At 39.9% G+C, this 23,094-nt stretch overlaps 1 protein-coding gene across 2 annotated transcripts in view; it reads right to left on the reverse strand.

The window, feature by feature from the left end:
• Positions 1–236: 236 nt before the first annotated feature.
• The window catches only part of LOC144805755 (uncharacterized), a 164,513-nt gene continuing 141,655 nt past the window's right edge, over positions 237–23,094 (reverse strand). For both annotated transcript variants that reach the window (XM_078672237.1, XM_078672236.1), the window contains exon 2: positions 237–4,044. In XM_078672237.1, coding sequence (XP_078528363.1) covers positions 1,721–2,851 — 1,131 coding nt within the window. In that variant the 5' untranslated portion in view covers positions 2,852–4,044 and the 3' untranslated portion in view covers positions 237–1,720. The remainder of the gene's footprint in view (positions 4,045–23,094) is intronic.

Consider the following 23,094-nt stretch of genomic DNA (forward strand, 5'->3'; position numbering starts at 1 on the left):
GCTCATGTACAGAACTATGCGCAGGAAACCAGGACATCAGTGTTTTGTGGTGTACCAAAAATCCACCTCAGTGCCCAAAACCCCTATCCGAGTAGCAACAGTGTCTCATTCATTCTCCGTACTACAGCGAAGCTACCAATGAACAAGCGACTTTGGGACCTCTCAGGAATAGTGGGAATCAAGAACACTCTTTTGTTTTTATTCTCATAAATGTCCACATCGTGAGCAATCAGAGACACTGTAGATGCAGTATGTTTATTAACATAAGTATAAAGATGCATAAAATCAATACAATCAACATTGTTAAAATTCCATAAAATACAAAGGGAGAAATCATATTATAATGATAGTGGAACCAGGTCTATAGCACCGTGTGTACCACCCTCCCCTTGCTAGGAGCTAGGTATTATGATAATAGAAGATCTCTAGGTTAAAACCGGGAACCCCATACCTCCAAAGTCAGGTGAAGTGAATCACATCCTAGATCAGCACAGCTCTTTGTCGATTGAAAGGTTTTTCCCAAGTGCTACACTCATGCATGCAGTGCAATATTTAAAGCACATGAGTTTCAGAAATGAGCAGCTGTGTTTGTGTTGTGTCTAGAGCGTGGGCCGATCAACCTGCATCAACAGCATACATTGTTATTTTAACCTTGAACACTTTTTGCAGACTTGAGGTCGCAGTGTGAGTCTAGAGATATGAAAAACAGACCGTTCTCATGTGAAGGAAAAGCAAGCAGTTTGTCTTTATAAAAACAGAGATGTTGTGTCATGTGCAAAAGCAGCAAAATGGCGTTTTCACAACTAACTCACTTATGCTAATATAGCAATATGTGCAGGCAGAATCATATTCATCCCTACACTTTTATAGGTGGCAAAACCCGGAACACTTGGATGTTTTTCTTTGTAACTCTTTCTTGCCAAATAAAAACTACCAGTGTTTCTTTTCTTTTATTCCACATTGAGCTAGTCTCCCAGTGGATTTCCTGTTATATCACGTTGTTTTTTCTAAGTGTACCGAAGTGAACAATCACTGGGAACAGACACTTTCAATATTCTACAAATCTTTGGTTTTCTTCATTTCTTCTAGTCGAGTCTTCATTCATCTGGTATTTGAATAACTAACATAATTATATACTTGTTCCTGTAATTCCTTCATCTCACAATAACTGCACTGTTCTGCCCCTGTCTATGTCCTCAGATGAGTCAATATTATTGTTAATGTTCTTAAGTTCTTTTTGAATTCACTGCATCTTATTTCTAAGTGAGTTAAATGAAGGTGTGTGTTCGCTGAGGCTATGTAAGATCAGAAATTGACAAAAGCTTGTCACACTTTTAGAGCAATTGTAAGGTTTACCCCAGGTGTGTTTGCAATTGACAAAATCACTTCTGACATTCATTGCAATGCTCTTTTTTACTCTGTGTACGTTAGTTGATGTATCCGTAGGTTTAATAACTGACAGAAGATATTCACACATTCACTGCACCTGAAAGGTTTTTTCTCTGTGTGCATTAACTGATGAATCCTTAATGCGGAAGATTTCCTTAAGGTACTTCTACACTCACTACAGTTGTACGGTATTTACAGAGTGAGTGCAAGCTGATGTCTACATAGGCTTGATAATTGAATAAATTTCTTCACACATTCATTGCACTTGAAGGCTTTTCTTCTGTGTGTGTTCGCTGATGCCTGTTTAGGATTGATAATAAACTACAGCTTTTCAAGCATTCATGGCATTTAAAAGATTTGTTTCCCCTTTGTGAGCTCGCTGATGATTTCTTAATGCTGAAAAGTAAGTAAAACTACTGCCATATTCATTGCAATGGTAGGGTTTTTCCCCTGTGTGTGTTCTCTGATGTGCGTGGAGCTGTGAAATTTGACTGAAGCTCTTCACACATTCACTGCACTGGTATGGTTTTTCCCCTGTGTGTGTTCTCTGATGTGCGTGGAGCTGTGAAATTTGACTGAAGCTCTTTACACATTCCTTGCAATGGTATGGTTTTTCCCCTGTGTGTATTCTCTGATGTTTGTGGAGGTTTGAAATGTGACTGAAACTCTTCACACATTCACTGCAATGGTATGGTTTTTCCCCTGTGTGTGTTCGCTGATGTGTTTGGAGGTGTGATAACCGACTGAAGCTCTGCACACATTCCTTGCAATGGTATTGTTTTTCCCCTGTGTGTATTCTCTGATGCCTTTGGAGGTCTGATAACTGACTGAAGCTCTTCACACATTCACTGCAATGGTATTGTTTTTCACCTGTGTGTGTTCGCTGATGTCTTTGGAGGTTTGTTAACATACTGAAGCTCTTCACACATTCAGTGCAATGGTATGGTTTTTCCCCTGTGTGTGTTCGCTGATGTGTTTGGAGATGTGATAACCGACTGAAGCTCTTCACACATTCACTGCACTGGTATGGTTTTTCCCCTGTGTGGGTTCGCTGATGTGTTTGGAGTTCTTGTAACAGGCAGAAGCTCTTTACACATTCCTTGCAATGGTATGGTTTTTCCCCTGTGTGTATTTTCTGATGTCTGTGGAGGTTTGAAATTCGACTGAAACTCTTCACACATTCACTGCAATGGTATGGTTTTTCCCCTGTGTGTGTTCCCTGATGTGTTTGGAGGTGTGATAACCGACTGAAGCTCTGCACACATTCCTTGCAATGGTATGGTTTTTCCCCTGTGTGTATTCTCTGATGTGTGTGGAGGTTTGATAACTGACTGAAGCTCTTCACACATTCACTGCACTGGTATGGTTTTTCCCCTGTGTGTATTCTCTGATGTGTTTGGAGGTGTGATAACTGACTGAAGCTCTTCACACATTCATTGCAATGGTATGGTTTTTCCCCCATGTGTGTTTGCTGATGTCTTCGGAGGTCTGTTAACCGACTGAAGCTCTTCACACATTCAGTGCAATGGTATGGTTTTTCCCCTGTGTGTGTTCGCTGATGTGTTTGGAGATGTGATAATCGACTGAAGCTCTTCACACATTCAGTGCAATGGTATGGTTTTTCCCCTGCTTGTATTCGCTGATTCTCTTTTATGGTTTCTAACTGGCTAAAGTTCTTGACATATTCAGTGCAATTGCCAGATTTTTCTCCTAACCGTGTTTCCTGAAGGGTCAGGATAGTTAATAAACCACTTGCGTTATTTTTACATTCCCTGTATGTGTGTGATATTTTGGACGCTTGATTTCCGATTTAACAATAAAATACAAGATTCACTAAATACCTGCCACATTCATAATATCAGTCAGGCTTCCTTGAGGGTGATTGCATCTTTAGATTGGATAATGGCTTCGCCTGCTTGCGGGTAAAGCTTAATCTTCCTTCCAGTAGGTGCAAATGGGACAATACTCTGTACTTCAGAGAGCAGATCTCCGCTTTCCTTTAGCCTTCAGTTGTTTGGCTCCACTTCGTTGTGCTTTTCCCTGGTGCCTGTGGTTTGGCTAGAAAGAGTTAACAATACACTGAGAGCACTGAATGGTGGTCTGTTGCCAGTTTAGATAGCGAAGCACTGCTCTAGCCATATCATGATGGTGAATCGACTCGTAATATGTACAGCTACTCCAAAGAGTGTCCCGGGGCAAAGCACAGGTCAGAAAAGAAAGTAAATCAGTTTGTTTCAAACATGGACAAAAAGCCAAGTTTTCAACCTTTTTTAAACATTATCATGTTGCTAACAGCTCAAAGCTGAAGAGGGAGTTTGCTCCAAGCTATGGATCCCAAATAGACACGAGACCTTCCTCCAACTCTCATACCGGCCTCATGATCAAAGCTGGTGTTGGACGCTTGTTTATACAGCAGGTGGTTTGTCAGTTTTGTTGTCTTGGTTTTGTAGAGGTAATTTCTTCGTCTTGGGGTGTCGAGGTGCAGATCTCAGACTCGTACACTCACTGAATTGCCTTTGACTGCTTCTTACTGGATCTGTCCTCTGCCTCTGATTGCACTGATGTTTTTGGAGCTCCTTATTTTTGATAATTTTTGCTGGTTTGATGTGGTATCTTCATTATTCATAATCAATCCGTGCATTTAAGGCTTATTTTCTGTTGGATGTAAAGAAATGTAATATTACTAAATGCAAATGTAATACAATGTGAATACACAATATTTAACCAGCTGTAGAAGACATCTCTTCGCTACCATATTTGAAATTTAGTAAGGAACATTTTACCATACATGGATATTTCATTAAAACTGCGGTTGAACATGTCACATCTTATTTACTTCTGAAAAGGGAGGATTTACCATTGTTCAGAGTAAATTACTAAGGAAAGGGCAGCCACAGAGCACACATGTGCTACAGGTACAGTTTTGGGTAGATACACATGGACAAGATTTCATTTAAACAGAACAGATTGTGGAAAAAGAGAGGAATCAGGAAGCGCTGCCGTTAATTCAGTTTCAGGAAGTATCTACCAAAGGTAGCTCTTCAGAAAGTGTATAACAAAGGTATCTCTTCAGGAAGTGTATAGCAAAGGTAACTCTTTATGAACTGTATAACAAAGGTAACTCTTCAGGAAGTATATATGACAAAGGTAACTCCGGACATCTTTTTCCACAATGCTTTCCTGTTCACACTGGATCAGCTCAAATGACAACTGCCGCCTTTACCTTGCTTGTTACTAAAGACAGGGGTCCCTGTTTACACAGGGTGGTCACTCCTTGACCACAAGGGAGATGTCTTCAGTCTTCTAGTCGGTATAGAATGTCGAAGGTCCAAGAGTTTCATTTCAGAGTTTCGTTCCAGGATAATCTAAAGTCCTGGGGACACAGCACCTATCTTTATACTAAGAAAATGGGCTGGATTACCCACTAGGTCCCTCCTATGGGTACACCTGGGAAGGGGGTGGTTACACCCCTTACCCTTTGTCCAGTATCGCGCCAGAGTGGGGCTGGAGTGCCCCAGCAACTGGTTTGAACCGGGCTATGCATGGAGCATCTTGTGTGCCCCAGGCAGTGTCTGGAAAAGCATTGTTCCATTCAACCCACCCTGCCCCAATACACTACAGGCTGTATGGGGAGGTCCTAGCACCTCCCTCAACAGGAATCCCATTGTCCAGGCCTCCCTTGCTTGAGTTTCTTCCAGCAGCAGGAGGTCAGACTTGTGTCTGTGGCAGCAGCATCCATTTTGTGATGCTGAAGCTCTGCTTAACCCTAACCGGGTAAAGCAGTACCATACATGTCTTTTCCCTCTTGAAGGGTGGAATGCTACCCCCGCCGCCGGAATTGGCGGGAGGGGGTAGTATTCCAAAGTGTTTAACACCTTACACCACATGTTTTGATAAAGCCACACCAAAGTTAGCATTTAACCGCGAGGATTATAATGCACTTAAGAGTATATGGTATGGCTATATCATAGAACAGCTATAAGGACATGGTTCTGAAAGCTGCAGAGGGGCTCAGCTCATGCTAGGGCACCCTCTCACATAAAACCAAGCACTCTGCCTCGAGGATTGTCGAGGCCTACCATGGGAGTTACTTATCGGTGAATATGTGTCTATATATAAAGGTAGATATAGGTATACTATATCTAAGTAAGGGGTGATTACACCACCTTACTCAAGCTGAGTGATAAACCTGTGGTGTCAGTTTGGATGGCCAGCCAGGGGTGGCATAATACATGCTTCAGCCCATGATAGGTTGACTTTACGATCTCTGTTGTTGCCGAAGGTGTGTTTGCGCATGCGTGCCCTGTGAACCCAACGGACGCCGAACGCTGGAGGTGGAAAACCGGAGCAGGAGCAGAACTCCGTAAAAAGTGAAAAGCGGGAAGCGGAAAGCAAACGGGCTAACTAAGGAAGCGGAGTGCGGAACGTTAACACTAAGGATAATTGAGGCGCTTGGCTGGGCGCGAGTAAATGAGCGAGACGAGCACCGAGGTAAAAAGGAGCTCGGAGCCCGGGTACTTGCTGAAGTGTGACGATCTATAGAATCGGCGCCAGACACTCTCCACCAGTCACGCAGCTGTTTCACTAATGATTTGCTGAGGCTTGCTAGTGTCTCGGGAATTCACAGACACGTGCAGGCAGAATCTTGTTTAAAAATTAAGAATCAAGCAAGAACTCCCACGCCTCTGCCTGAGCCCATTTGAACTACGGGAAGGTAGAGGGGGGGCAAGGAAGCAAGGAACTAGGGGCAAGGGAGCAGGAGCTTGCTTGGGTGTCCCTTTTGAGGGACTTTTTAGCCTCAAACATAACCTTAAATAAGTAAAGCCTTGATTGGAGAGAAAAGTGAGAACCCTACAAAAGAAAAACGGTAAAGGGCACGGGCAAGAGCGCAAGCACAAGAAGTAGGCACAACAGAGGTAAGTGAAGTGAAATATTAGTTATTTTAATTTAATAATTTAAGAAATTCGACTCTGTTTGAAGTGCTGAGAGAAAAAACAGAGGGAATAAAATGACGCCACGGAAAAATAAAAGCACATTAGGGAATACAAAGAAGGCAGAACTGAATGGGGATAATCAACAGGTTACCCAGGAGAGTCCTTCTCCCCGGAGGGTAAATGAAAAATCAAAACGCTCCCAAAAATTAAAAGGAAAAACTCCCAAGGCTCCCAAGGAAGTACTACACGGAGGAAGTAAGGGGAGCATAGCATCTAGTACAATTAAGGAGTTTGTGGGAAAGCATTTTAAACTGGTTTTTTCTCCTGCAAAAACTATAGAAACGGAAGAAATGGAAGAAACATGGAAAGAAGGATCCTCCCTAATATTCGATGGGCATTTGGTAGACTCCATAGATTTGGTGAACCGATCAGTCCTATCCTTGACAGGGCAGAAGGGGATAATAATGTCACCGAGACTTTCTTCCTCCCCAAGATTAACCAACCTGGTGGCAGAAGAGAAAGAGGAAGATAGTCAGGCCCTTAACCATAGTGATGATTCTGCCCATAACACAGACGGTTGTCCAGTTGGATTTGTAAAGAATGTCTTGGGGGAAGTCAATGACCAGGAAGATCTGGACAAAAGCAGTGTCACAAATGGGGAAAACCGGTCACTGGATATAAACTTGGAAGTATCAGAATCCCCGGCAGTTTCAATGTTAGAAATGATGTTAATGGTGCAAAAATCGCTACAAGGATTGTTAGAAATAACAATGCTAAACCACAATGTCCTGAAAAGTCAAAAAACTTACCTCTCTAAAATTGAGGGAGAATTACAGGGCATTAGAGGTCAAATGCCTTCAATGTTGAGACCTGTCATAGACCCGGTGGCTACGGGTCAAGGGAGGGAGGGGGATGGTAGATTAGCCGATATCCCACTTGTAAGCCAAGTTGATGAAGCTCACGTTGATGGCCATGAAGTTTATGTGTCAAAATGGCCAATGTTGGTAAAAAGGAGAGGTGAATATAGGCATTATGGTCACTCTAAACGAATAAGAGATTCAGGTAGGGAGGCACAAAGAAAGTTCAATTTAAGAGCGACGAAAAAAGGAAAGGGGAGGAAGGAGTCATTAGAAGAGGTAACACATAAGCTTAAGTCTCAATCAAAGAAAACAATGAGGGTTCAGAAAGGTATTGATTTTGAGAAAGAGGCTATCTTATCAGTAAAAAAAGAGAAGTATAATAGGAAGCAAACCCAACAGGATAAGGAGATTCATGTAACCTCAAAATTAGCAAAGACACAGGCTCGGTTGCCCCCCATCAAAAATAAAAGTAATGCAAACCGGGAAAGTAGCCCTAAAGTGATACCTAGATTAAATACACTATATTATCAAGGTGTTACAAAGCCAGAAGAAGTGGTTGACAGAGGGAATAAGTGGCTTTATTTTGAACATGTAAAATTGGAAAGGGGTGGCAAAAAATCTAAAAAGAGTGGGTATTTAAATAGAGCACACCTACTCAAGGTTTTTGCCCATTGCCCAAATTTAAGTGGCATAAATACTCGAGATCTAAGAATAGTGGGATTCGAAACAATTGGGGATGGCAAGGAAGTCACTAAATTACAGCTTTATTCGGGCTTGGTGACGTCCGCAATAGAAAACGCAGAGCAAGAAATCCGTAAAGAGGGGATTCGTCTAGTGCCCAAAGAAGAGTTAGTGCCAGTGTTTAAGGTGCCCCAGCAGAAACCCTTCTTAAGATATCATGCGGGGCTAAGCAAGAGGCAGGTGAGGCTCCCCGAGGAGGAAATAGAGGAAGGGAGAGAAAACTTTAATATAGTAATAAACAATACAGATATGTTGGAGGCATGGAAGAATTGGAGTAACACCTCCAGCTTAGCAGGACCTTCATATAGTTACAGGGAAGATTCAGTAGTGAATGGGCCTTTAAGTGATGTAGAATAGGCAATGGGGCAGCCACAGAGAATACAATTGGTCTCTTGGAACATAAATGGATTGGGAACACTTTTAAAACGGGAAATTGTGAAAGAACTTGCAAAAAAGAACGGAATTATTTGTATACAAGAGACCTGGCTCTGTGGTGTCCCCCAAATAGTTGAAGGGTTTCGACAAGTCCACCGTGCAGCTGTAAAATCGAACTTTGGACACCCAGCAGGTGGCTTGTTGACAATGATATCAACAACTCTAACAACTAAAACCATTTTGATATCTGTAAAGTGTAAGTGGCTTCTTGCCTGCAGAATCCAAACCACATTTGCGGATAAGAAATATAAATTTATACTGATCCTAAATGTGTATATGCAATGGAACTCGACGAGAGAATATGGGGTCGAATTGTTAAATTTTAAGAATGATATGGATGCACTTTGTGATAAGTATGGAAATGACCTGATTGTGTTAACGGGAGATTTTAACCATAAACTAAATCCAAAATTGTCAGACCAATGGCACTCAGAAATTCGAGAGGCATATGATATAAAAAATGCAGAGTTTATGGAAACAAACACCTCTACAGATGCGGTGGAATTGGGCAACTATTTATCAAATAAAAGTTTCTTTTGTTTAAACGGAAGGATAGTCCAGGACCGCCCGGCAAAGAAAACTTTTAAATATGGGGCACATAATTGCCCAATAGACTATGTGTTTTTGCCGGCATGGAATTTCGAGTTAGTGAAAGATTTTAGCATCAACCCCATGGAATGTAGTGATCACAATCTAATAAAGTTAGAATTGGAAATAGCACAATACATGGTTTGCGACAGAGTTATCTGGCAAGAGACAGAGTACCCTAAGCGGATGACCACTAGGTTATCTGAAAAATCAATAGAGAAGTTAGTAAGCCTGCAACATAAGATTCAGCTAGGTTGCCGGAAGGGCCAAGACCTATCTTGGTTTGTGGAAAAAATAAAACAAGTAGTAGAAAGTATAAGTATAGAACTAAGGCCCCCTGCAAAAGAACAGAACAAGAAAGGAAATACTCAAAGTAAGAAAGGAACATGGTTTAATCAGGATTGTTTAATGAAAAAAAGAGAAATTAGGAGAGAAGAGCGTAGCCTACGTAAAAAAATTACACGGAAAACTTATTAAAAATAAAGAGAGAATATAATATGTTAATCCGCAATGTAAAAAGGATTCATAAAGAATCTTGCTGGGGCAAATTATTGGAAACCATTGAAAATAAGAACCTACGGCAATTCTGGAAGCTAATACAGTCAGCCAGGGAACCCTTGATTACACCAATGACCTGTGTAGTAGAGGAAGATGCTTGGGCTGAGCATATTCAGAAATTGTATGCCCCGGGAAGGTTGTCGGATAATTTGGTACCTAAGCAGTGGAGAGATCTAGTAGAGGATCTCAAACATGATTGCTCAGTAATAAACGTCCTCAGGATAATTAGGACTTTAAATTTAACTAGAGCGGCAGGCCCGGATGATATGCCGGCCCTGATCTTAAACTCAAACCAGCCCTGGCGGGCGGAATTTTTCTCAAAAATGTTTACTTTAATACTTGAGCAAGGGGTAGTACCTGCAAACTGGAAGGGTGCAATAATAAGGCCTCTGCATAAGAAAGGAGATGTACATGCCCCTAAAAACTACAGACTAATTAACCTATTAGATATAGGAGAAAATATTTTTGCTAAGATGATACTCGGTAAGCTAAAAGAGTGGGCGGATCTTCGGTCAATCGTACCAGTGGAACAGGGTGGGTTTAAAAAAGGCCACTCCACGATTGATCATTGTTTTGCCCTGTGGGCCTTAGCTAGGAAATCGATTGAACAAAACGGCAAACTATGCTGCTGTTTCGTCGATTTCCGAGCGGCCTTTGATTCAGTAGATAGAAGCAGCCTTTGGGAAGTGCTAAAAGATTATGCATTGCCGGAGGGCATATTAAATATTCTAAAAGAATTTCATAGTGGCAACTGGGCCCAGGTCATTAGAGATTCAACGGGCTCATTAACGCAGAAAATCCCTGTAAAGAATGGCTTGAGAAAATGGGGCGTTTTGGCACCCTTGCTCTTTTCAATCTTCCTAGCAGATCTTCCCGTGGTTTTGGAAGTTGAAAAGAGTGCGAGCCCACGCATGAATAATAATAAAGTTGCATGCCTTTTATATGCTGATGATTTAGTGATCGTGGACCAAACTGAAATGGGCCTCCAAAGGAAATTAAATGCCTTTAAAATATATTGTGAGAAAAAGTTTCTATCGGTGAATATGGAGAAAACAAAGATCCTATGTTTCGGGAAGAGGGTAAATTTTTTTAAATGGTTTCTAGGTTTAGACAAATTAGAGGTAGTAAATGAATATAAATATCTAGGCCTTTGGTTTGACAGTGCATTAAAGTGGAATACCCACGTGGTGGCACAAACTTCAAAGGCGTCCTCATCGGTCTGTGGATTGAAAAAATTCAATAAGGACTATGGTGACATGTCTCACAGACCGCTAATAAAGGCATTTGAAGCTATGATACCCCCACAAGTTCTCTACGGTGCTGAAGTGCTCTATCTGAGTGGTAAAAGGGCGTGGGACCGGGAGGAAGGAAAGATAATTAAAATGCTGTTATCTCTACCTAACGGTTCCATGTTGCAAGCTATTAGATTGGAGGTAGGCTTAACGGCATGGGAGGTAAAGGCACAAATGTCATTGCTAAGATTTTGGAACCGTCAGACGCCCGGTGGTGAACAGAAGGTGTCAATTTGGTGCAGAAAGGAAATACAAGCAAGCAGTTTACATTGGGCACGGGAAAACCCTTCAGCAAGTAACTGCGCAATTAAAGTTGACCCTCGAGCAACCCTTATTGGACTTAGTTTTTACTAAGAAAATGCTCAGGGACCGAGGGCATGAATATTCTAGATCACAAGATCTAGAGCACCTGAAGTTGAAAAAATCAGTGAACTGGGGAAAGGAATGAATGGGAAAAGGAGGTCCGGTTTCCTTATTTGGATGTGTTACCCAGTAAATGGTTAAGGTACGAAATCATGAAGGTTCGGGTAGGCTTAAATCCATGGAAGATCGATAGTAAATTAAAAGTAGCCCTGATCCAACCTGATGGTATTTGTAAATGTGGCCTAGGTGTGAAGAATGATATTTTACATATACTACTGGACTGTACATGGATTTTAACAGTGCGTAAAATGTTTCTACGTCCAATATTTTTAAAGTATAAGGTGAATACACGATCAGAGGCTGTTGTTCTCCTTACTGAAATGTCGTTTTTAGATATCACAATTGCGCTGGGGAATTTTTTGAAAGCGATAAGGGAAGCTGTAATGGAGACAGCCAAGGAAGTTGGGAAATTTTAAGATTTTAAGATTTAAAAAAAATGGAAAATGTCAGTTTAGTGCTTTTATGGTTTTAAATGTGTATTGAGTGTTAAAATGAAATATGATGTAAAATGTCTATTGCTAAGTGGATCCATGGTCTTGTGTATGGTTTATAGACTATTGTCTAAATAAACTTTGATTTTACTACTACTACTACTACCATGATAGGCCTTGGATGCACCTATGCCCTGGGTACCTATGGTACACTACACAGGGGCTCACAGAGGTGACCCAATACCCAATCTGGTATGTACCTAAAGTACATGGAGTCCATTTTATAGGGAGATCAGATAGCCCGTGGCCCTGAAAAGCAGGATCCCAGGCCAACTAAGTCGAAAACCAGCAAAACACACGGCAAAAAGTTGGGGTAACCATATAGTCAGATATCCACCTTCCTACACCCAGTGTCTTCTCAGTGTTGGAAATGATCAATTTTATTAAACGCACAATATTAACTTACCACTGCTGTGGCTTGCAGTCATAAGGCCATTATGAATGGACTAAGTTGTGTGCCAGAATGCCTGTGAATAGCTTAGCAAGAATGTTTGGGAGGGAGATTGGTCTCATGATGAGCAGGCCTAGGGGGTTTGCCAGGGCCTGTGAATAACTGTTATTACTGTTTCTCTCTTGGTGTCAGTGGGCTTGTCTGTGTCCTCAGCTCTTTCAACAATGTTTGAAAACAAAACTAGTCAGATGATAGCTGCCAGGTGTACATGTTTTGCATGTGCAGAATCACACACTAGTAGCTGTAGTGCATGCATGATTCACCTTGCCAGTTTGTGAGCAAGTGAGCATTCACAGACCCCAATCTGACTATTTCTGACACTGGTAACAGTTAGAGTTTCACTTCAACAAAATGCCGGATGTATCTATTTTTCCAGGGTAGGAGGAGAAATGGATCACCCTCTAAACGTGGTGGCGAGTAGTGCTATACGGGTCATAGCACTATTTATCTGGGGAAAACTGGGGAAATGGTACAATGCACTGGGGAATTGTCATGTGATGACAATGTGACATGACATTCCCACTAAACCTGCTTTTACACTTTTTTTGAGCTGTCTGTGTTCAGTTTATCAAGGCCCAGGGTTTAGTTTCAAGTCAAGAGATAGTGCAGGATTAGACTAATTATAATGTCATAGATACCAACAAATGCCTTTAACACGTATGCCTTTACCACGTATGCCTTTACCACGTAACCCCTTTACCATTCATATGCCTTGACCAATGCATAATGAAAGATTTACAAAAATGGCCCTGCCAGTAAAGGGTGGGTGCCCTTGAGCCCATCCAGGGCACCCATATGATGAATGTTGAGGGCCCCCAGAGACCCCGTGATGCCAGCGGGAGCCAGTATTGTTCCTACCCGTAGAGAGCAGCTTAAAATCCTGTGCTCTACGGGCAGGAACATTGTGGGGAGTGTAAGTTATAGTTAGCCCAGGTAACTATAACTGCTCAGTTTCTACGGTTTTGAGTATGTAAAATCTGAACCTAAGTAAACGTCTCTGTAACCTTTGTTTTTGTCTGTGTATTTCTAAGGTTTTTGATGCTATTTCCAACCTATAACGACTATGTAAACTATGTTTTTTTTCAGTGAAAATATCTCTCTCTTTCTCTCTGTCTCTCTGTCTCTCTCTCTCTCTCTATATATATATATACATTTTCCACCAAGAAAGCGGCACTCAGGGTTTATAAAGTTAAACAATTTTACTTTATTTCTCCAGCTCGGACCAACGCGTTTCAGCCATCACAGGCTTTGTTCACGGTAAGTGAGCTTTTTTCTATGTCCACTATTTATCCCTAACAAATCCAATAAATACAATGACGCTGCAACTAAATGGATTATTAGAGAACTGGCAAAGAGAAGGTCTGCTGGATGAAGAAGAAAGGAAATTCTTAATGAACGATCACCCAGTAACCCCCACAATATATTTTCTGCCGAAAATCCATAAGACACTCGTGGACCCACCTGGCAGGCCAATTGTGTCATCATGTCAAAGCCTATATGAGAACATCTCCCAGTACGTAGATCTATTTATGGCACCCATCGCAAAGAGCATGAGCTCCTACATCAAAGACACAGGAGACTTCTTACGAATACTTAATGATATCGCATGGAGTGAGAACTACCTACTGGTTACAATTGATGCAGTTTCACTGTACATGTCCATCAAACATGAAATTGGCTTAGAGGCATGTAAATACTTTCTAAGACAGCGAAACATCGGAGAACGTAAACATACTGAAATGTTAATGAATATGATCGAGCAATGCTTAACCAATAATGTATTCCTCTTTGACAACCAACTATACAAGCAAGAATGTGGAACGGCCATGGGAATTTCATTCTCACCCAACTATGCCAATATCACCATGGGGTGGTGGGAGAAGTTGATTGCATGGGATCCCATAAACCAATCAGATCTGGATAAAATAATACTGTGGGTTCGTTACATCGACGATCTGTTTTTAATCTAGAGTGGTACAGAAAGTGACTTTAACACATACTTTACTAAACTTTGTGATAATGACCTTGGACTACAATTCACCCATACCACCAGTAAACAAGAAATTGATTTCCTGGACATTAAAGTGTACGTTGAAAATGGACAACTACAAACAACACTGTTCAGGAAATTAACGGCCACAAACAGTATTCTCCATGGGACCAGTTTTCACCCGCAGCCCCTACTGGCAAGTATCCCATATGGCGAATTTATTCGCATGAAAAGAAACTGCTCCAAAGAACAAGATGCAGAAAACAAAATGATGGAAACCACAGAAAGACTGAGATCAAGAGGATACAGTGAAAGAATATTGGAAAAAAGTAAGAAAAAAGCTGAACTCAGAACAAGATCTGTGATATTAACTACGAAAACAGTGAAGGATAAATTAGATGGACCACCAACATTTGTGACAACCTTCAGTAAGGAAAGTGGCATCATCAAAAGTAAAATCAAGAAATACTGGCATTTGATATCGAGGGATCCTGATTTGAGAAAAATAGTTGGCGATGGCCCAATGATAAGCTACAAAAAACCATCATCACTAAAAGACCATCTTGTAAATAGCCATTTCAAATCCAAGAAGTTAAGAAATGAAAACAACTGGTTGACTGAACAACGAAATGGATTTCGAAAATGCAATGCATGCAAAGCATGCAAAATTGGCCTGAATAAAAACACCTATGATGAACCAGATGGAAAGAAAACGCCCATTGAAGGAAAAATTACCTGTTCCTCCTCACATGTAGTGTATGTGATACAATGCAAATGTGGGTCATGCTACATTGGAAGCACAACCTGTGCTCTAAAAAAACGGATATTAGAACACATCCGGGCTGCGAAGAATAAGGACATGTCGTATGCAACAGCCAAACACATGCTATCATGTCAGAAAGGTGATTGGAGAGCCATGTCTTATTTTGGGATACACATGGTCAATTTGGACGAACGAGGTGGCAATAGACTACGCAAACTGTGACAAATCGAATCCAAACTCATAATCAGACTCAAAACAAAGATGCCCCTTGGGATGAACTTTGATGAGGAACTTTACGTACATTTAGATTAAAAACGCGAAGACTGCAATATGTGTAAAATGAGCAGAGACAATATGGTTGGGTACTATACCCATACAAGACACATATGTGGAAATACATGAGTAAATTGAATTGGGTACTAGACCACTGACACTAATTCATTTTCTATATGATGTAAATATAAGAGATGACTTGCTCAATGCGCGTAAAGCAGCGCGATCAGAAATACAGCCATGCTCTACTTTTCATATGAAAAATACGTTAAGTAAATAGAAAATGATGAGGTACTTTACCCACAAAGCAAACAACACAAAAAAGCTTTTTTTGTTAAGTAAATGGGTACTATACAATTAAAATATGTATATAAATGGAAAACACACTCTGCATATGACATAAATATGAGATGTAAATGACTGTGCGCACAGAGCAGCGCGAACACCAAAGAATGTACTTATATGTAAATATTGTGGACACGAATTGCATTGATTCTTTATCAAGTAATTGTAACAAACTACTAGTCCCATAATGCCCCCTTACAGCCAATTGGGATAAATAGTGGACATAGAAAAAAGCTCACTTACCGTGAACAAAGCCTGTGATGGCTGAAACGCGTTGGTCCGAGCTGGAGAAATAAAGTAAAAATTTTAACTTTATAAACCCTGAGTGCCGCTTTCTTGGTGGAAAAATTAATTGGGCCACGATCCGGCCCCGTAGCTGAGCACCCACAGTAGAGCGCGCAGAGTCTGATGATCGCTTTGGTGGAGGATATATATATACACATATATATATATATATTCACTGAAAAAACCATAGGTTATAGACCATATATAGTTAGGAATTAGCATTTACAAAACCTTGAAAATTCACTGAAAAAACCATAGGTTATAGACCATATATAGTTAGGAATTAGCATTTAAAAAACCTTATTTTACTCACACAAAACCATTGAAATTCCATATATAGTTAGTTGCACTAACTATATATCGCGCACCCGCAATCCACTGCTGATGATGTCACATATTACATCATTCATGACATGGTCAGTGACATTACTGATGACATCACTGATGACAACATCCAGTGATTATGTGTTTCTGTAAAGTTTAAATATGTTTTACATATTGAAGAATGAGTGGATGTATAAGTGTCTGAATGAAGGTTTTAGTAGGTGCGTGATTGACTGTATGAGTGAGTGATTAAATGCGTCTTACTGAATGCACGGGTTAGTGACTAAACTGTCTAAAAGTGTGCATCAGTATGTCTGTTGTTGTGCAAGCTGCTGCATGTGTTGATCAGTAGCTATATAAGTAGCTATATGGGTTATTGATTGGTTGCACAAGTATTTGTATGGGAGACTGAGTGTGTGTATGGCTGGCTGGGAGGTGTGTGACTCTGTGCAGATCAATGTGTACTTGTATCAGTGATTCTATAAGAGAGTAACTATGTGTTAGTATATGTTTCAAAAATGTAAGGTGTTCTGTGTTTAACTGTATAGATGAGAAAATGGAAGTGTGATTGATTCTTTTCAGGACTGACTAGGTGTGTGAGTAACTCCATGGATGAGTGGCAGAGTGTGAGTGTCTGTATAGGTGTATGAGTGCATATGATAGTGTTGTAAAGATGAGTGATTGTATGTATGAATGATTGTATGAGTGAATGTGTGTGTAGACATAGGAATCAGTGAGTGCGTATGTAGTAACTAGTATTGGTGTGTCAATGGTTTCAAAAATGATACTCTCTATTTAACACTGGGTGTAACGGAGGTTATATTAGAGTGTGAGGAGATGCATTGTATTATCACATGAATGATATCATCAGTGATGTGATCATTGATGTCAAGTAAGATGTCATCAGTGATGTCATTTGAGATGTCATCAGTGATGTCATCAGTGATGTCACTGACCATGACATGAATGATGTAATATGTGACATCATCAGCAGTGGATTGCGGGTGCGCGATATATAGTTAGTGCAACTAACTATATATGGAATTTCAATGGTTTTGTGTGAGTAAAATAAGGTTTTTTAAATGCTAATTCCTAACTATATATGGTCTATAACCTATGGTTTTTTCAGTGAATTTTCAAGGTTTTGTAAATGCTAATTCCTAACTATATATGGTCTATAACCTATGGTTTTTTCAGTGAATTTCATTGGTTTTTTAACAGCTAATATCTGTAGCTGTAAAATTTATTCTTCTTTAAATCCAAAAATATATTTTATATGTTTATTAATAACTTTTTTTTAAATATTTTTTTTTCTTCGTTCCCGCTTCGCGAATCGGGAAGCTTCCCGTTAGCTGACCTTGATGCCGCGAAATAGACCGCGAGCCGGTAAACGTTTCTTTACCGCAACTGCCGCGTTAGAAAACAACATCGTGACGCGTCCCGTCCGCATGACGTTTCGCGTTGTCGCGTGATACATCATATGACGTGCTACGTTAGCGAACTCGTACGCTTACCGAGTCGCAAAGCACAGGTTTCTGGAAGCAAACCGGGAGGCCCTGCAAAGCGCGTAACGTAAACACAGCAGGTCATGTGACTTGGTAATAACACTTTTCATTGGTTCATTTCACTTTCGGTTTCCTAATGATGTAAGACTAGGTCATATGATCTAAAATGAACACTTTTCATTGGTTGAGAACTATTTTTTTTCCCAAATGGTGAAAATCCCTCCTTCTTTCCTCACTCTGACTTTCATCATTGTGAGAGAAAGACCCTTTGTTACCAGTGAGCAATGGCTTCTTTACTAGCTTCAGCTGGTGCTTCCCCACCACCTCCACCACATCCAAGGAAGAGTGGACCACCTGCTAAAGTTATAATTCAGCAAGAAGAGGAAGAAGAGGAACAGGACGACCTAGATAATCTCCCTATTATGGCCAGAAGATCTGTTGTACCGGAAGTAACGGGACCAGAGGGCAGGGAGATGGTGCCAAATATACAAACGAGATTTCGTGAAGTAAAACAAGTCTGCGTACATTGCAGTGGATTCATTTGCTACGGAGAAAGTAGCATCACTCTGATCAACAGAGCTATTGACAATCATGCTCATGTTTGTCCGAAACTCCCCAAACAATAAATTCTTTTTTTTTGTTTTCTTGCTCCTGTTGAGCCCTTTACAATGAATCGTTTTCGTTGCCCCCTCCGAAAAAAAAACAAAAAAAATATAAAACTGTTCAGAAAAATTCAAAAAAAGTAACAAAATGTTCAGAAAAATAATAAAAAAAATATAAAACAACAAAAACAATTTAAAAAAAAGTTCTTTTCAGAACTACCTCCCCGTTATTAAAAAATTGGTACAATATTTGCAACTGTGCCAACCTCTATTTCTCTTAGTTCGCTTCCCAGTTCGCTCCCCGGTACGCGAACCGGAAGCGAACCAAAATTTTTTTTTTTAAAAAAAGAACAGTAAGTATAAGGGAAGGAAACAGACAGTTATGTTAAAAGAAAGACAGCTATAGGGGAGTAAACTAGAGATACTATTACCCGTAATCCACTGCTGATGATGTCACATATTACATCATTCATGACATGCTCAGTGACATCATCAGCAGAGGATTGCGGGTAACAGTATCCCTAGTTTATTCCCTATAGCTGTGTTTCTTTTAACATAACTGTCTGTTTCCTTCCCTTATACTTACTGTTCTTTTAAAAAAAAATTTTTTAGATCAGTCAGAAACAGTGAAAGTAATGAAATATAAAAGACTACGTAGAATATGAGCACTGTATGCAACAACTTTGACACTTACAGAAGCCTCACCTTCTCCATGCCTCCTACACAGTTCTACATGTACATCATAAATGCAAACAGAACAGAATTAATTATACATGTTAAATGGTTTATTTTTGCTGTTCTCAGAATGTATCAAATTTCACTAAAACAGTGACTTGAAGGTATTCATCATATAACAGCGGGGAAAAAAAACACAATCAAAATGATTGTGTTTAAAAAACCCATACAACATTACAAATCAGAATTCAGAACTCCTTAAAGTTAACTTACTTTCCATGACGGCCAAGGATGTCCTATGAACAGCTTACACTCTGTTGTGCTGTTATTACTTTCAACCCGCCACTTTCTGAAAGAAAACCTCCATCGTTTTCAAAAACATGTTACATACAATAAATGACTTCTTGCTCTCTACCACAAGATTCCACAAGGCCAAATCTTGTCAGAGCCATGTATAACTCTTGGAATTCTTGTTAGCCAATCCCGTCTTTTCGCATTTCCGCAACTTTCAGAATTAAAATGTTGAAGATCATTTACACAATCCTGGAGTAGTAATATCTTCCCCTTCTTGCTCAATCATGTTCTACATTTCCTATCACACTGATACTGCTTACTATGAAGCAGACTTACACTACCTTTATGACTAGTACAATTATTTAATTCTCTACATCACTTTTAATCACAAAGCAATGTAAAACAGTAGACAGCATTGCAGACTTACATTCCCTCTACTCCATGTTTTGATTCGCTGCTTCAATTAGCTTATAAAAAGAAATAGTTTTTCTGAACTCATTCAAAGTGCACGTATTTCTCAATAACGTCCAGTGTTATGGTAAAAAGTTATGTCTCTGTACTACACTTATCTTCAAGGCCAAATAGTGTAGGAGCCATGAGAACTTCTTGAAATTCCTCAGAGCACATCCCGAGATTCTTTCCCTAAAATTTTGGTTTTAAAAACACCAGGTAACAGTTTTTAAGGTCATATGGCAATTTTTTTTTGAAAATTAAAACAGAATCATTGCAGAATGACCAGCCATTTCTACACTTTAAATAAGCTGTATAATGTCCTGATGTTATTGAAGAACCATCATGATATATAATTGCTACAGTTACAAAAGTCCTTCCTGATATTGACAACTGTGAAGCCACAAAATTTTTAATTAAAGTTGTCAATTTTGTTCCATCAGGCCTACATCGTTGGAACATTAAAATGACATACTGGCCATATGTTCGTATAAATAATGTGGACATCATTTCAGATTTACATTGCCTACACTCCATATTGTGATCAGCTGCTTTTACTAGCTTATTAAAAGAGACTGATTTACTGTCTGGCAAAGTTAAATATATAAATCTTTCTGAGTCTACACTAGTACTACTTGATACCCTACAGTTCTCGCAGTCATGCTGCCATTGATAAGAAAGCCCAAACAGATGATCTACATCTACACCTTCAGCATACAATACATCAAGCATATACATTAAAAACTCCTGACAATCTTGCTGACTATTTTGAAAGAATTGTGTTTGGCCTGAACATCTGTCTAACAGATTTCGAATTTCAGACACACTTTCTATGTTTGTTCTATCAGTGCTACATTTCTCTAACACAGAATTTAACAAACTGCAAAATCTTTGATCAGAATTGACCACAATCTCTTCTTTTACATTTTGTAGAGAAAACAAAACATTAACCACTACATTAGCATAGCAGTTGACACCAGAACTGTTTTCAAATTGAAAACCAACAACATCTTCAACAGAATCCTTTTTGTTTCTGCTTATAATTTCAGGTTCATCGACTTTTCGTCTTTTTGCTACAACCTCCCCAGTATTGGTCACATTTCTTCGTTTCCGGCCTACCACACGTTTCTCAAACAAAGGATACTGAGGCAAATGTGGCGCATACTCTCTTCTCAACCTATTGTATTCCTTAACACAATCTAGATCCGCACAAATGTTTGTGACATCACACTCAATCAAGTACAATCCCGATAAAGTCCTAACTCGTGACAATGCCACATATGCCATACCCTCCTTGAACACAGAACTGCCAATATTCACCAATGCACAGTCTACACTTAAACCTTGCGATTTATGGATTGTCACCGCATATGCCAAGCAAACAGGAAACTGCTTACGACGAACATATAAGTCTTTTACAAGCAAAAATCTAGCAGAACAACGAGCAATTAGCTGTACTTCCTCAATGCCATCAAATTTAATTTTTAAAAATTCAATTCCATCTCTATTTCTGTATTTCACAAAATCAACAACATTACCCATTAATCCATTTACCAGACCTCTTTCAACATGTAAATTCCTTCTTAAAATTATACGGCAGTTCAAGCACACATTCAGAGTCTTTTCAAAACCCGCAGTTTTAGATATACTCTTCTCTAATGAATCCAATTTTGTTTTCAGATTCTCAGACAAAATAATTGTTGATCCCATATGCTCTACTCTGTCAATAGCTTCCAATTTCACAATCTCTTGCTATTCTAAATGCAACATTTTGTTGTTGAATTTGGCACATTCTGCAAGAGTTGGCATCAAACATATTCCAGATTTTTTCTCAGTAACTTTCTGAAAAATATTCTCAGGCACAACATCTTCGTCTGGATATAAATTTGTCAGTAATCGTGCATGTAAAGCTTCTTTCCCATGCTCGGTCACTTTTCCAATTCTAACATCTTGTAGAATAGTCTTGTAAACTTCATCCTTTGCCTGACGCATATTTTCATGCAGTTCAGCATAATTGAAGTTTAACCATATATTGACGTTGCCAATACTCCCTAAGCACTTCCTGGTATCTTCATGCGTGAGCATTTTGAACACAGGTTGCCCTTTCACTGGTGTCAGCTGCAGAAGATCTCCGAAAACAATGATGTGTTTGCCACCAAATAACACATCATACTCTGTTTTGAGAACTTCTTGCATTCTCAAATGCACAAAGGCAAGCATGACATTGGAAACCATGCTTACTTCGTCAATGATAAGAAGTTTCATTTTCCTCAAGACTCTTGAAACTTCAAAACAAGCATCTCCAGATAGCTTGTGATATTCTAATTTGTTGTCATGCTCCACTGGCAGCATCAGTAAACGATGTAAAGTAATCCCTTTAATGTTATGTGCTGCCAGTCCAGTTGGAGCGGTGACAACACAAGACAGCGATGACTCTGTCCTTTCCTGCAAATAACATGAAATTGCTTTAATAAGGAAACTTTTTCCAGTTCCCGCTTCTCCACTCACGTACAGTCGGACAGGCTTCAACGACGTACATGAGCACTCTTTCTTGTCATGACTTAATCCATGATCAATTTGCATGGTAAGTTCGTCATATATTTTCCTCTGCTCAACGTTGAGTTGTCTTTCCAACTCTTCTAAGTTAACCACATCCTCCTGAGCATGTGCCATGGCTCTTTCCACTTCATTCATAGCAGTGGCAGCTTCATTTTCGATAAGAGGTCCTCCTAGTGGATCCTGACTCAATGAAGCAGAACTCTGACTGTCCTGAGAACTGTCTCTGGCAATCTCGGCTGCAATCGTTGCTTCCTGCTCAATTTCCACATTCAACATTTCTACATATTTGGGAAAAGCAGGACATTCTATGGTCTCCTTGGCAGCATTGAATGAGTCTTCGTAACAAAGGAAATCTCCAAGCAGTTCCTCTTCTGCACGCCAAGGCTTAAAAAGTTGCAAAAGTGCTAAATAGAAAAACTCCTTTTTTTCAGGAGATTCGCCACTCAATTTTCGATGGTTTATCAAGTGGCATTTTCTTTGCTTGACCAGACATCCCTCACTTCCTATTACAGCATACACTCCTTTCTCAGTATCTTCTTTGATGTTCCTCTTGAATATGTAATTTTGCAGAACCTCATACAGACAAACATTCTCGAGGTGACTGCTTCGATTTGGATAATATGTATCCAACATGTTGCTCTTCAAAATGTCGGTACTGTTTGGCTCCTTTTCCGCCAAATACTCAATTTCCCGCACAGGTTTCAGAACTCGATTACGCGTTGCAGCAAGACCAACACTCGCCCAAACGATACTCCTGGACTTGGCATAGAGACTTGCTGAAGACAACCGGTCAGAACATTCGTAAGCTCCGATTTCTCGATGCGACAACATCTTCAGACTGAAACTGTACAACTTCTTGCTGAGGCT

Source organism: Lissotriton helveticus, assembly GCF_964261635.1.
Source record: "Lissotriton helveticus chromosome 1_1 unlocalized genomic scaffold, aLisHel1.1 SUPER_1_unloc_22, whole genome shotgun sequence".
Classification (NCBI taxonomy): Eukaryota; Metazoa; Chordata; class Amphibia; order Caudata; family Salamandridae; genus Lissotriton; species Lissotriton helveticus.